Below are 16,254 nucleotides of genomic sequence, written 5' to 3'. Positions count from 1 at the left end.
TCTTTTGTAGTGTAAAGCATTTGAATGCTATTTTATGCTATCATTTGATGTATCAAGTTACTTGAAAACTTGATTGTTTGCAAGGATCTTTCACAGGAGCATCATATGATATGACTTCTAAGTCAACATTTTTACTGGGATCTTCGTTCACATTTTTAAAGAGGGGTATCACAAAAAGAGATCAGTCACTTACCAATAAGATAGTCTTCAATGTCAAGACAAAATTGGGATGGATCCACTGGACAATGAACAATCATAATGGTTGGTTAGCTGCCAATCTAAAAAATCTTAGCCATCAGAATACAGGATAACATCAACAGAAAACTGATCAAAACAAACATTTCCATGAAATGTTGAATATCAGATCAATGTGCTAATATAAGAAAATAAAAAGAAATTGGATCAACTCATAAACGGCCATTTCACTGTAGTTAACAGATTAGAAAGAAACTAATGAATCAGAGATCAAATCTAGTGATTGCGACCATACAAAACCACAAGAACCAAGTGCAAATATAAATATGAACATACCCTTCAAATTGGCAATGATAAGTTTGTATAATTCAGATTGGAGGTAGATCTTTTTTTGGCACATTTAATTTTGTAAGGCCACATTCTTGAACTAGAATCAAGTACTATAATTATCACATAGTCAGGTAACCAATTGCTAAAATTATCAGTCTAATTGCCAATGTGTAACATCCAACAATGTCTGCATCCAGTGGGGGATTAAACAGGTCCCACGTCTGTTGAGACAATAAGGCATCCATTTCCTCTTGCATTGCCTGCTTCCATCTACTATCAAGCTGTGCTTGTTGATAGTTCAAAGGAATAGTTTCAGCAGATAAGGCAAAAATAAAAGCTTTCATCTAACTTTCAATTCTGGCATCAGACACAAAATGAGATATAGGATATAAGGTACATTGTCACATCCCCTTACGTAGAGCTATTTGCCTGTTATCATCAACATGAAGATTACTGTGATCAGGAACACTTACCTCATGGGAAGAAGAAGGAAAAGGCTCAGGTGGAGCTCTATGCATATATACCAATGGGGGATTATGAAACCGTGAGGAAGGTAGGGTGGGACCCGGTAACAGAGGTACAAATTCCAAAGGGAAAGGAGGAATAGGAAGGGGAAAGGAGTCATTTAGATCAACTTGCATCTGAGATCCAGTATGAGAATAATATGAAACGGACTCCAGGAAAGATACATCTGCACTGACATACTCTCTATGAGAAATCAGGTCATAACATCGATACCCCTTTTGGTTTTTTGGATAACCTATAAAAATACATTTAGTTGCTTGAGCAACTAATTTATCACGGTCAGGTTCAAGTCTGTGCACAAAGCAAATACACCCAAATACTTTGGGCGAGAAAGAGAAAAGAGGAGCATTGGGATTCAGGATGTGCAAAGGAATTTTATCTTCCACGGATGATGAAGGATACGGTTGATCAAATAACAGGCTGTGATAACAACATCCCCCCAATAGGAAGCAGGAACATTGGATTGAATCATAAGGGTACATGCTACATCAAGAAGGTGCCTGTGTTTTCGCTCAGCCGCCCCATTTTGTTGGGAAGTACAGGCACAGGAGGTTTGAGGTTGAATGCCATGGTCTTGATAAAATTGCAACAAGGCTTTTGTTTTGAACTCAAGCGCATTATCAGTGCGGATAATCTTAACAACAGATTCAAACTGAGTTTTTATTTCAAGAATCATTGACTTAATAATAGTAGGACCTTCAGATCTTTCTTTTATTAGGAACACCCAAGACAACTTAGAAAAATCATCAACAATAACAAGATAATATCGACACTGAGTCCTAGTAGGAATCTTACTAGGACCCCATACATCCGCATGAAGAAGTTCAAAGACCTTATGACTGGACTGACTCTGACTAGAAGGAAATGAACTCCGATGATGCTTGCTCAACTGACATGCTTCACACTGAAATGATGTAGTAGACGGAATTTAAGGAATGACATGATGAAACTTTGACAATGAAGGATGACCAAGACGACGATGCCACTGAACAAGACTCGAGGAATAGTCGACTGCAGCAAAACTGTTTCCCACTGGATGATGTAAGTAGTAGACTCCATTTTCTTCGTAGCCTCCACCAATCTTCTTTCCCGTCAGCAAATCCTGAAAATGACAACCAACAGGATCAAATATCACTGTACAATTTAACTCTTTTGTAAGACAACTCACTGAAAGTAAACTTTGAGGAAATGAAGGAGCATGAAGGACATTTTTCAACTGTAAGAAAGAAGATATAAAAACATTTCCCTGACCAACCACCGGAGAAGAGCTCCCATCTGCTAATGAGACTCCCCGATGAGCAGTGATATCTTTTAGATCTGAAAAATAATGAGAATTCCCACACAGATGTCCGGATGTACCTGAGTCAATAATCCACTTACTCATTGAGATGAAGATGGTCCCTTGTTGCGTAGGCCACACCAGCTACATGAGAAGAGGAGCTTGAAGGACAACGAGCTACCAGTTCTTCATATTCTGCACGACTAAGGGAGATGCAGTCACGGGGGAAGAGGCTTTGCTACCTCTAGTTTTGTAACATTAGCTTTTGGAACATTAGGCCTCGATGCAGGAAAGGCAGGCCGTCCATGTATATCCCAGCAACGGTCTTCCAAGTCTCCTGATTTTCCACAAAATGTGCATTGAAGTTTACCTCTACCTCTCACACCTCTTCCTCTAATGTTCAGAGTATTTCCACGACCATAACTAGAAGGAACAACTAAGGCAGATGTCTGGGATATAGGATGAGATTGTGGGAGAGAAAAAACAAGTCTGCTCAAGCGATTGTATGCATCGGCTAGAGTAGGTACATCAAATCCAGTTAACATTTGGATTTTAGCAACCGAGAATTTTGAAGATAACCCTGTGAGGAACCGAGCAACCATAGTCTGTTCTTGATGATCCTTTTGCTTTGAACAACACAGAGGCCCGTGAGCATTAAGCCTTTCAAAGGCAGCTTTAACGGATGCATAGTACTGGGCCAAGGTCTGATCTCCCTGCTGCAAATTATATATCTCTTGTTCAACTTGCAGAATACGACTCACATTTGTTTCTTGAGAGCAAGTATCTCGAATATTATCCCACATCTGTTTAGCTGTATTATAATAAATTAGACCATCTGCAATATGAGGTTCAACACTATTCATGATTCATGACATAACAATGTCATATCTTCATCCCAAGTAACATATTTTCCCACTTTATCATTCGGTTCAGTTTCCAACAAAATATGTTTTCTACAATGTCCAGATACCGACATCATAAAAGTTCTGGACAACCTGGCATAGTTGGTTTCATTTAATTTCACCGAAGACCCATAAGAAAAAGGATTTGCAAAAGCCTTATATTCCCCATTAGATTCATTCTTATAATCAAACTTCGGAGCTTCAGCCATAATGAAGAATGCTTATGCAGGAAATGATAACACCGATGCAATGTACGGCAAAAAAAAATTAAAAAAAAACTTTTCAGATTGAATCTAAATATGTCACGAACCCACAGTCAGTTCGACACACTGCATAAGCTACGACACCACACGGTATTTTGAAGAATCACGACATCAGATCTGAACCAGTCCAAACAACTCTACAGGAGCAAAGCAAAAACCTCCACGTCATCTCTGACCACGACCAAAAAATCTGTGTATTTAATCACAGCTCTGTTAGAAGCACAGTTCCGATGAAGACTGCTCACGGTACATGATTCACGACATAAAAATGGAACTATGCGATACACCATTCACGACAACCCCAAATCAATCGAAAGGTTCCAACAGAATAATTTTTTTTCATTCAGATCCAAGATTAACAGCATAGGATTTTCTTCAGATTCACGACTGAGGGCAGGTTCAATTGATAAATTCTTTTCAGATCAGAAAATGCTAAGTTCATAGCCTTTGCACATCACAGTTGATGATACACAATCCAGATGACAGACAACTCACCGATCTCTATGGATCTGTTATAGATTTGTGTCCCACATTTGACGATACACGATCCAGTTGATAGAGAACTTACCGAGCTCTATGGTTCTGATTACAGATCTGTGTCTTGACTGTTGTCAGACATCAGATCTATGCCACTCAAATTAAAAGAGGGAGAGCACACACCTTTTTTTAAATTTTTTTTGGCGCAGATCGAACTCGTGCTCACGTTCCCAAGACCTTCAGCTCTGATACCATGTGGAGAAATCCAATACTGCACAGGAACACACACACACACAGAGAGAGAGAGAGAGAGAGAGAGAGAGAGAGAGAGAGAGAGAGAGAGAGAGAGAGAGAGAGAGAGAGAGAGAGAGAGAGGGAAAAATCGTGATGCTTTAGGGCTAAACACTTATTGTTTAAATTGAGGTTAGCCTAAAAGACAAATTACAAGTAGGTCCCTTCTTATATGAAAAATTCTAAAGAACCATCTTTTAAGAGTAAATAAATAACTTTAAGGATAAAACACTTGAAAATAACTAATGGTCGACTAGTTTTAACAGCGTGCACGCCTTGGGTGCACACAAGACAGGTCTGCACCTATGCGCAGGGTGTGCGGGTGCATGATCCAGCCATAGATGCGTTAGAAGAACCGACGTGGATGTAGGATGAGCTTCACACATACAACGCTAAAGGTTGATCAAACCGATTTCGGCAATCCTCCCGAGGGTGAAGAGGGGCTGAAGATCACCTCTAGACCATTGGGAAGCGCCTAAGCTCATTGGGTGTGCGCCTACTCCATGAGCGTCGTCAATCACTCGTTGTTAGTGGCCCAAGTAGGCTAAGTGTTCTTAAGGAACACCTAACCAACCAATGGCTTGGCAAGGATGCCAATCCTCTTTTGGAAGAGTACTAAACTCAACCCACCTAAGAGAGAGAGAGAGAGAGAGAGAGAGAGAGAGAGAGAGAGAGAGAGAGAGAGAGAGAGAGAGAGAGAGAGAGAGAGAGAGTTCCTAAACCTAACTCACTTAAGAGCCTACTTTCACATTTGGGATCAAGCAATGTCCATTTCAAAAAGTCACTCCCCCCTTGGGGTTTTATAGTGCCTAAGGGAGGTAGTAAAGGCATTACATGGGGCTATTGTGGTTTTGGCTAAAACCACAATTAGTTTTCATGGTTACAATTTTCCAATACTAGGTGCTACAGTGGTTTTCCCAAAATACCACTCTAAACCTCATCATAACAAGGGTTTGATGGGACAACCTCCTTGTCCCATCAAGGGTTGATGTGGCAAGCTTGTGGAGCCCATTAGGATGCTAGGAGGCAATGTGGCAAGCTTGTGGGGTCCACCCAAGTGGCAACCTTTGTGGGGTCCATTGTGGGGCCCACCAAGACTTTTGATGTGGACCTTCAAAAGTTGCTGGGGCATCTACCGTATGTGCGCATGTGCGCAGGGCGTAGGTGCGTTGCTGTGTGTATGTACTTTATCCGTTTGAGCATCCAGCCGTGTGGGGCTCTCCTGCTTCGGTGGGTGCGCTTTCAAAGTGCCTTTGTGTGCGGATGTCGCCCGTAGGGTCTGTCAAGGGCAGACACATCAGGTGGCACCACGAACATACGAGCACTACAAACACACCAGTACCACGAACACCACGAACACTTGAAGAAAAAAGTGATACACGAGCAAGTGTGGCACCTATGAGCACCATGAACATAATAGCAAAGTCTGATACCATGTAATGAATCCTCAAGGATTCAAAATAAAATGCCTACTATGGGCAATAGCACAAGAACAACCCACGAAGGGGCACTCACAAGCCCAACACAAGAGCACACACTTAAAAAATATTGGCTTTATTCACCAAATAAGCATTAGTAAATGCATAACAAATAATGGAACAAGACATCCCTATTTATACACAAACTTAGAGGGCCAAGAGGACCCATATAGCTGTTGGGAAAGGTCCCAGGCCCCCACCGGCTAGAAATATAGCCGTTGGGGATTCCCAACAACTATATTGTCAAAAAGACAAAAATGCCCTTTATAAAAGTATAAAGGACAGAATTAAAAACAAAACAAAACAAAATAAAAAAGGTAAGTTCTGCCATAATGGGCAGAGCCTATTAAGTGTACAAGATTACCAAAATACCCCTAGAAGATATTACCTATTACAAGAAAGAAAAAGACACACATTAGATATATATACACACACACACACACACAACATAGTTTAACATGTTCTTGTCCCTGATTCTCCTGAGTAGAAGATGACCCTTTATTTTTTCGTTTGTTCTGAGTCGGTTCTTCAGGGTTATTAGGATCATCCTTGAATCAACAATTAGCCTTTATGTGCCCAGGTTTCTTACAAATATAACATGTAACAATTCTATTTTGAGCGCCAATATTAGGAGAAATATTGAGTTGGGAGGATTCTGCGGCCTCGCTGATTGTTGGCACGTCCTCGTCCCCTTCCTCCTCGAAAGAAACCTCTGCCACAGCCTCGAGACACTCCATTTACCAGAACATCTTGAGAATTTGCAGACTTCGTTGAGTCGCCATTTAGAGACGTAAAAGACATCTCATAGTGCAACAACTTCGACCTCAACTCCTCAAAAGTAAGCGGAATAAACTGATAAAGAAGGGTAGTTGCCAGAACATGATATTCCGGCCCTATGCTGCTGAGTACCTGGCACACCTGTTCTTTCTCTGAAATCTCACAACCAACCATAGCCAATTGATCAGTAACCTTCATCTTGTTCAAAAACTCCATATCTGACATAGATCCCTTTAGAGTTTGTATCTCTTGCTTCAGGTAACATGATCATGGACTCTAATATCTGAGAATATGTTCGAACTAACTTGTGCCATAACTATGTAGCCGTACGAGCGCCTGATCTCTCTTCATCCAAGAAACAAACTCTGGATTTCTCACAAAAGTAGTGGATTTGAGTCATTTGACCCCTTTCTCACCCGTCTCTTCTGAATATACTTCGAAAGAGGAATCACAGACCCTTCAAGATGTCTCGAAAGATCTTGACTCATAATAAAAATAATTATTTGCCTCTTCCAGGTAAGAAAATTGGAATGATTGAGTTTTTTAGATACCAATTGGGGTAGAAAAGTAGAAGACAAAGATGGTTGGGAATTCGAATCCATAACAGAATATAACAAGCAGAAAGATAATAAAGTAAAACAAAGGAAACTGAAAGCATGTCACTGCAACATAAACCAAAAAAATAGCCTGCATTTTTTTTCTTTTGCAGGCAGCATACAACTGTTGAAGGATCAAGAATTAACGTGAATCTGAAATTAATATTCACACAAACCCAATAACATGAACTTGTATGTGATGTGATCCTAAGAATCAATAACCAAACTGAATAAAATATTCAAATTAATGTCCAGTTATCTTGAGCAAAATTCAGATCTATGCCCCAATCCACAAATCTGGACCAGAAACCCAAACTTTAGAAATAAACACAGTATAGGATTTCACTAAAGATACAGAATAGAGAGAAACTTGGGGAACAAGAAATCTAATAGAAAGATGAGAAGTCGAGAATAAGGGTTTTCTCCAAATATGTTTTCCCAATGTGGGAATAATGTGAATCGTGATATCCATGTTAATATATGTGTATCAGTTACAAAATAGCCAATTACAAAAATACCCCAATTCAGTTATGTATAAAACTACACAGGAAGGGGTAAAACTGGAAAGAAAATAAATATGTAAAAATACAGTAGCTGCCCATATCTGAATCCAATTTGGATCTGCCCAGATCCGGAACCATGGCCACATCTCAACAGCAACCCCATTTTACACCATCCAACTTCATCCTTTAATAAATGTTAGATAGTGTAAACCTTATGATGCTTAGGAGCATTGTTGTTCCATCTAGATGTGGTAAGATATCATGCAAGCTTTTTTGGTGGCTTCAGTCAGCCACATCTGCTATTTCTACTTTATCTTCACAATGTTTTATTTCAGTTTGGGTGTTCTTATTCTATATAATGAAGATGATTGGTTCTCACGAGATACCCTTTATGCGTTTCAGTGAATCTCCAAAAGGTGCAAGTGATGCCTCCACCGTCCAGAGAAAGGTTTGGATGTCTACTTCCATTTTCTTTTTGTTTTGTGCTATGAAATGTATCTGTTGATGCTGAGACATGTATAAGAAACAGCTCACCTGCATCCTCTTTGCACTTTCCTGTATGGTGTCTATTATGCTATTGTTTTATCGTATCATTGAGTATACAAGAGTAATGCTAAATAATCAATAAACAATGAAATGTTACTCAAGTTACTAAAGTTTATTTTATATTAGATATTGAGGTGTTCCTTGATTAATTAAACAATGCACTCCAAAGTCCAAACGGTAACTACAAGTTGAAAGGAAATGCTGTAGTTTCAATTCAAAGAAAGAAGAACCTTTCAACAAGACCCACTGCATCCCTGTGATTGACAGTTGTTATTCAGTTTACTAGGTTGTGACTCTTGGATACCATTGATGATTGATCCTTGTATTCCATTGTGCCATGAAATCAACAGATGGATACACTGGTCAGAGGAAAATGGTGTGTGTTAGGTTGGGGTTGGGGCCGTGGGGACAGAGGGAGCTTGGCCACTTTGCAATGTACAAAGTGGGCCATTTCCTTGAGTGCATCCATACATTTATGTGCGTGATAAAATAACTTTTACTTTGTGCAATGGATGTGTTGCCACTTTAATGTGGATCAAATCTATGTTGTGTAATGAAATGAAGATCTTCCACAAAAGCACAAATGCTCACAAGTGTCTATTAAAGACACCTTAACCATAACTCACAAAAGGGTACAAATGAGAGAGCTCAAGAATAAAATAATAAATTTATTTCATTCACATAAAAATACTTAAAAAACATAATACAATGAGAGGGGAGTTACCCCTATTTATACACATAAGAGAGAGGGAGAGAAGTGCCTTGAAGAGGCTCTAAGAGAGTCATTGGAGCTAGTCCACCAGCTCTGTTTGTAGCCGCAACTAGTCCAACGGCTCTTCAAACTAGTCAACATCAAGATGTTGACTAGTTTGAGTCTAGTTCAAAAACAACTAGACAACCTAAAAAGGCAAAAATAAAATAAAAAAAATAAAGAATATAAATAATATATAAATATACATGTATTATATATAATTATATTTATCTATACATTTATGTATATACACTTTTTAACATGTACATATCTATTCTCCAATAACAATCATTCTACCCAAAAATGCAGCTGGCAGTGGAGTGTATATTTTGTTCTGCATGTATTCGTTTTGTGGAATGCTGTCCGCAAGAGGGAATAACAGGTTTGTTCCCTTTGTTCCCCATATATGCTGATCTTTTGGCTTCTCCTTCAGTTTCATTTTCTGATCTTGGTTTGAGTCTTGTGGCAGAGAAGCTTTGGTCTGGACTTGAAAATTTTGTCTTCGATTGGCTAATTAATGCGGACAGGTAGGAAACTACTCATTTGACATTTTGCTCCATTCATCACCGGCTTCTTCCTAGTCTCTTTTGCTTCTTATAATATACAAATTTTGGGGGTTGAATATGATATCTTGACTGGTTAGAGGTCCTCATATTTGAATCTTGCTGGGGGCTATTATCTAGAGTGCTGCTCAAACGAAGAAAATTTTGGAGTGTTTACCCTTTGTACATCAAATAAATTTTCAATATCATTGTATTGTTACTAATTCGTGAAAAGTCCGCACTTGGTAAAGGTTGCTGTTGAGTTGAAGCCTTTTAATGGGGCTAGTTTAAATTATTAAACTGTGTCACAAGGGCACGGTGTAGAGGACACTGGATACACCATTCTTGGATAATTTTACACTAAGAATAAGACATGACACTAGAGTAAATTGAAGTATCCCTGTGAATAATTATTAAATCGCCTGTAAAATATGATGACTATGCCATTCATTGATTGAATACATCCTTTCAGATATATTTATGTTGCTTCTTTTAAATGAAAAGGGAAGGAACACCAATGACCAAACATCCGTTTCATTTTTTATGCATGATCTAAATGATCTGTGCTGTTTTAGCATAACAACAAGCATCTAGAGTGGCTTCTCCATCTTGCAACAATCTTTGAAGTATGTTAGTTAATTTTCAAAGAAATATTATTTTAGGTTGTGCAACTGGATTGCTTTTGTGACCTTGGTTCCTGTATAGGCCACAACTCTAGAACTTTGGATTTTTCTTCCATATATAATCAGTCATATCGTTCACAACATGTATATTTGGATGCATGGGCCCCTGCATGTTTTTTGGATTTTGCACACATTGGCATTTTTATTCTTTTGGCTTCACATTTTTTATACAATGGCTAATGCATTGGTTGCTTCAGGCTTGTAAGCCAGAATGAATATCCCTCATTGGTTGATCTACGTGGTCTCCTTTTAGACCTGGTTGCACAACTGTTGGGTGCTTTATCACGAATCAGGTATCTTACTCAAATCCATTTTGTTCAATATGGATTTACCATTCTCAGCACTCATGATGCACCGTCCCAGTATTTTCTTTGATGGCTACAAATTGCATTGGAACTTACACCGACTACCTTTTTCATGAGGAAATAGGTGATCCTCATTGCTTCTGAGTATGTAATGCTTATCAGGTTTGATGGATAAAATTGCAATTTGTATGCCTTTAGAAGATTGTGAGGTTAATCATCATATTGAGTAACTATCTGGCTTTTCTACTGGACAAAAATGTGAATCTTGAAGCTTTAAGGTTGAACAAGTAATTCTGCTGCTTATATCTAGCAAATTCCTGCTAGCAAGCTTATTTGGATGCTTTGGAGAAGATTATGATTATTTATATCACTCCTTTAACTTGTTTAGAAGCTGGATAAGACCTGGAAAAATCTATCTTTAAATATGACCCAAAAGATAGCATCATGCTGTGACTCTTTGGAATCACTGAAATTTAAACACCACAGATAGCGTCCCACTAGGTAATAAATTGCATTAGGAATGAAGAAAGGTGGGCTGAGTACAAACAAATGGTGGCATCATTGAGAGGCTCTTCCTCATTTGCTATAGTCGGCTTGTAGCTAAAATATGAGAATCTAATCGCAGAGGTTTCTCATGAAATTTTGTTGATCTGTTTTTGGTACTCATGTTTCAGTATCTTTTGCTTGCACGAATATGAATCAACATTAGTCTCTTAGAACATTTCAGTTTTGTAGTGGATATAAAGGCCATTGATACTTAGGCAAAATTACTAGAGGAGAATACATTAGTCAAACAGATGCTGCCTGCTTTGGAATTTGGATTAAAAATAACCAGTTGTATGTCTCTGGAAACTTCCATGATTTTTAGTGGATTCAAAAGGTCATTGTTACTTGCTAGGCATGATTACTAGATGCAAATATAGTAGTCAAATGTTACTGCTTGCTTCATGCAAATACAGTGCTCAAGCAGCTGCTGCTTCCTTTGGGTCATAGGCAGGTGAGTCAACCCCATGTTGCCTCCTGTTTTGCCTAAGCTTATCTGACTTGACTGGTATAGGATTTGACAATTGAGTAATGATTATAGCGAAGTATGGACATTGTGCGAGTGAGTGTGCATGCATGTGCATGTACATGTTCACCTGTGGTGCCTGACTATGTCCATGCCCTCACACATGCATGTGTCCATTATGGAAATCAAGATAGGTGGCCTTTCAACAGTAATGATTGCACAAGCTTGCTCTAAACTGAATCAGACAAACAAAGAAAATTAAACGAGTACCTTAATGAAACTACCGCTTACATTGGGTACTAGGCTATAGATCCAGATGGCGTATCTTGCTTTTGCTTTTGAAAGACACATGGGGAATAATCATAGAAAGGTGAATAAACGTTGTTGTAGTTAAGACCGGTTTTCTTTTTTCTTTTTTTTCATGAGACATTAAGCACAAATGGTGTCATGTAAGCTGGATATATTATGTTCATTGCATTTTTTTGTAGGTTTAGTTCAGTTACAGAGCGGTTTTTCATGGAACTCAATACTCGTCGTGTGGACACCAGCATTGCTCGAAGTGAGACCCTTAGCATTATCAATGGGATGCGCTATCTTAAATTGGGTGTGGGTATCAGCTTATTAATCTTTCTAGTGTTTGTTAAATGTATTTTTGCTTCTACCTGTCATTTTACAAAAACTATCATCTTATTTAATTGCATTTTGTCTGTCGTATGGTGCGATACTGTAATTATGTCCAGGTCAGGACTGAAGGTGGTCTGAATGCATCAGCTTCTTTTGTTGCAAAAGCCCATCCTCTCAACCGTTCTCCACATAAAAGGAAAAGTGAATTGCACCATGCCCTGTGCAATATGCTCTCAAGCATACTAGCACCACTGGCTGATGGTGGGAAAAGCCATTGGCCACCTACAGGTGTGGATCCTGCACTGACATTGTGGTATGAAGCTATTGCTCGTATAAGAGGACAACTTATTCATTGGATGGATAAACAGAGTAAACACATAACTGTAAGTGGAAATTCTGATCTCAACTGGGAAATGGATCCCATGTGCCCTCGTGCTGTACAATATTTTCTGATTCTTTTAGGTTGATTGGATTTCAACTATTTATTCCAAATATTCTGTCCAATGAATTTATCTGTATCTTGTCTTTACCAAAACAAAATTTTGAAGATTGCTGTCTTTCATTGTTGTTTGAAGCTCTTGATTACCTACAGTCTCATTGAAATATCACTGTTTTGTAGTTTCTGGAATTTGTCATATTCAGTTTTATCAGAGTACATTCAGAGTATAAACATGTGATACGTCATACATGGAGACAGACACACCCCTTTCATCCCTTCCATCGATGTTAATTACAAGCTGTTACTTTGTTTTGATGATACAAATGCTATTTTCTTTTGATGTCCTTGGGTTAAGGCTATGTGGTCTTCTCTTCTCAATTTGCTGAAACTCATTCATGTGCCTATGCCTATGTATGCTCAGGAGGCTGAATGGCTGCAACTGTAACTAAACAAAAAAATGTGCACAAATAGATGCCTCAAAAGGCTACAAAGTTACAAAAGTGTGCACAAACACAAGCCACTTATGGGCAAGATACAAGCTCACAAAGAGTAGCACAAGCACAAGCCACCAAAGGGCTAAAAAGTAAATGTCTTTATTTATCACAAAATGCTCAAGCCAAGCATTCTTTACACTATGGGAGAGATCCCATATATATAGGAATGAAAGAAGCAAGGGGCTAGTCCAACTAGCCGCTGGGCTAGTCCCAACGGCTAGAAATACAAAAAAAAAATAAAAAAAATAAAAAGGGAAATTTGCAAAACTGCCCTTAATGAGTAGGGCCTATTACAAAATAGAAAAGACAAAAATGTCTCTAGCGGTAGAGGGCATATATATGTACTAATACATATATATAGGAAAACTCATATCTTCGAATGGGTTTTCCTTGAACATCTTCGAACGCGCTGCACTACGACACACTTTTGTTTTAGCGGCGTCGCTAAAAGTCATTTTTCCGCTCAAACATTTAGGGGCGGTCAAGACCGCCGTTAATTGTTTGGAGAGCGCAAAAAAAAAAAAACAATGACAAACCATCGCCGTTTGATCCTGCGCGATCAATGACAACAGTTCGTCCAACCCATCTTCAAACACTTTGTGTGTTTGAAGATATAGGTTACTCATATATATATATTAATATATATTTATCATATAACTTAACACTCTCCCTCAAACTTAAAATGTGATAACCAAAAGTTTGTCTAATAGGAACTAAAAACGAGGTTACAAAAGCGCCTTGTTGAAGAAATCAGACAACTGATATTCAAAGCTGACATAAGGTAAAGTGATAGTTTTCTTTAAAAATTCTTCACACTGTGGCAATTCATTTCAATATGTTCAGTCATTTCATGAAATGTATGATTGTCAACTATGTATATTGCACTCTTGTTATCACAACATAGTCTTGAAGATGTTTGCAAGTAAACCCCCATGTCTTCAAGTAATCTCCTCAGCCACATGATCTTTGATATTGTTTTTTGCACTTTCAAGATACTTGAGAATCACCTAAAATGACACAAAAACCAGTAGTTGAGCGTCTCTCATTAGGATTTCCTCTCTGATCTAAATTAGAGTAAGCAATTAATTCAAGTGAGGAGGAGGAAGACAACAAAAGACTTCTAAAAACAAAATTTTGTAAATATCTAATAATTCTCAACACAACACTCATGCGAACTGTGGTAAGTGAGTGCTGGAACTGACTTGCAGTATGGACTGCATGGGCTATATCAGGTCAAGTGATTGTCAAATATGTCAATGCTCCAATCATCTGGTGGTATGAAGTGGGATCCTCTAGAGGTGAGCCGTCATCTTTCTTAATCTTGGCGTTAATTACTTCTGGAGTGTCGACCCTCTTCTCATCAGTAATTCCTAACCTATTAATAATTTTGGTAGAAAACTTGGTTTGGGTTAGCAAATATCCTCTTGGAGAATAAGCCACCTCAATTCCTAAGAAAAATATGAGAAAATCAAGGTCAGTCATTTTAAAATGTTCCTTAAGAATACTTTTAATATAGCTTACCCCCTGTTTGTTTGTCTCTACCAATGATCATATTATCTACATAAATAAGCAAAATAACGATACCTACATCAAATTTCTTAATAAACATAATAGTATCAATATAACAAGATTTAAATCCAAGTTTAATCATCATAGAACAAAATTTATCATGCCAAGCTTTACGAGTATGTTTTAACCTATACAAGGATTTTCTCAAATGAAGGACCTTTCCAGATAGGATCTCATATGGAGGTGAATCCATATAAACTTCTTTTAGTTCCTCATTTAAAAAGACATTTTTTATATCCATTTGATAAATGACCCATCCCTTGACAAGAACTACAATTATGAGAGTTCTAGAGAGGTCTACATGGCAACATGTACCACAGTTTCATCATAATTTATACCATATTCTTAGAAATACCCTTTAGCCACTAATATTGCTTTATATCTTTCTAATGTCTCGTCGCTTTTAGTCTTGACTTTGTAAATCCATTTACAACCTATGTTTTTCTTTCCTCTGTGTAAATCTTTTATCTTCCAAGTTTTAGATTTCTCAAGTGCCTCTAATTCAACATTCATATCTCTTATCCATTCAAGATAATTTTTAGCTTGGTTATAGGTGGTGGATTCAAAATAGGATAGAATCTTAGCTAGACAAACTCTATATTAGGAAGAGAACAATTCATATGATACAAATCTATCAGAAGGTTTAATTATTCTATCCGATCTTCTCAAGTCACTTTCTTGTTGTCATTCTAGATTGAAATATTTTTCAAGGGTATTAGGTTGTCTATCATTTCCTTCCCTACTATATTGGATTATTGTGGGTTCAGCTATGTAAATATTTTCACCATCCTAAATATTGAGTTGTGGTTCTTCATTGGTAATAACATTATTAATTTGACATTCATCATTACTAGGCAATAATTCTAACAAGAATGAATATTCAGTAACTTCCTTGGGCACATTTTGGTCAAAGAAGTTTTATTTTTTCTTTAAATAAAACATTTATTGATACATAAAGTTTGTCATTTTTTAAATCATAACATCTAAATCTTTTCTGTTTTTCACCATACCCAATAAGTACACATGGTATGGCTCTAGGTGAAAGTTTGTCATTTTTGTTTGTAAGAACAAAACATTTACATAAAAAAATCCTTAGTCTTTAATAAACAAGAGAGATTTTGAAAAGTTTTTCTAGGGTTGAGATTTTGAAATTTAGAAGGAATTCTATTTATGAGATATACAACGGTAAGAGAAGCTTCAACCCAAAATTCTTTTAGAACATGGTTTAAAATGAGAAGTGTCTTGGTTTCAATTATGTGTCTATGTTTTCTCTTTGCAAACCATTTTGTTGGGGGTGTATTGGCACAAGACCTTTGATGTATAATACCATTGTTTTTCAAATATCTTTTGACATAAATTCTCCCTCTGAATTCGAGCAAAAAAATGATATATTGGTTTTGAATTGATTCTTAATAAGGTTTTGAAAAGTTTTAAAGATTTTAAAAACATCATATTTGTGCCTAAGAAAGTAAATCAAAGTATATCTAGGAATCCACAAAAAATACATAATAAACATAACCACCTCGAGCGGGACCCCAAACATCCAAGTGCACTAATTCAAGAGGTTTAGATGAAGAAAAATTCTTAATTTGCAAATGGAAGGGCTTTCATTTTTCCAAGAATGCAATTAGTACAATAAAAATCTTCATTATTTTTTTTTTCAAATGTGGTACATG

General features: G+C 37.5%; 1 protein-coding gene across 1 annotated transcript in view; it reads left to right on the top strand.

Moving 5' to 3' along the window:
* Positions 1-16,254, top strand: part of LOC149818140 (ARM repeat superfamily protein) — a 92,404-nt gene that overhangs the window by 25,227 nt on the left and 50,923 nt on the right. The window contains exons 4-9 of the mRNA XM_089984058.1: positions 8,019-8,064; positions 9,223-9,295; positions 9,383-9,440; positions 10,336-10,431; positions 11,941-12,058; positions 12,193-12,459. Of these exons, the coding sequence (XP_089840184.1) occupies positions 8,019-8,064; positions 9,223-9,295; positions 9,383-9,440; positions 10,336-10,431; positions 11,941-12,058; positions 12,193-12,459 (658 nt within the window). The remainder of the gene's footprint in view (positions 1-8,018; positions 8,065-9,222; positions 9,296-9,382; positions 9,441-10,335; positions 10,432-11,940; positions 12,059-12,192; positions 12,460-16,254) is intronic.

This window comes from Nuphar pumila, chromosome 13 (genome assembly GCF_984573655.1).
Source record: "Nuphar pumila chromosome 13, dmNupPumi1.hap1.1, whole genome shotgun sequence".
Classification (NCBI taxonomy): Eukaryota; Viridiplantae; Streptophyta; class Magnoliopsida; order Nymphaeales; family Nymphaeaceae; genus Nuphar; species Nuphar pumila.
The sequence above is the reverse complement of the archived record's forward strand: the minus strand, read 5'-3'. Positions and strand labels throughout refer to the sequence as shown.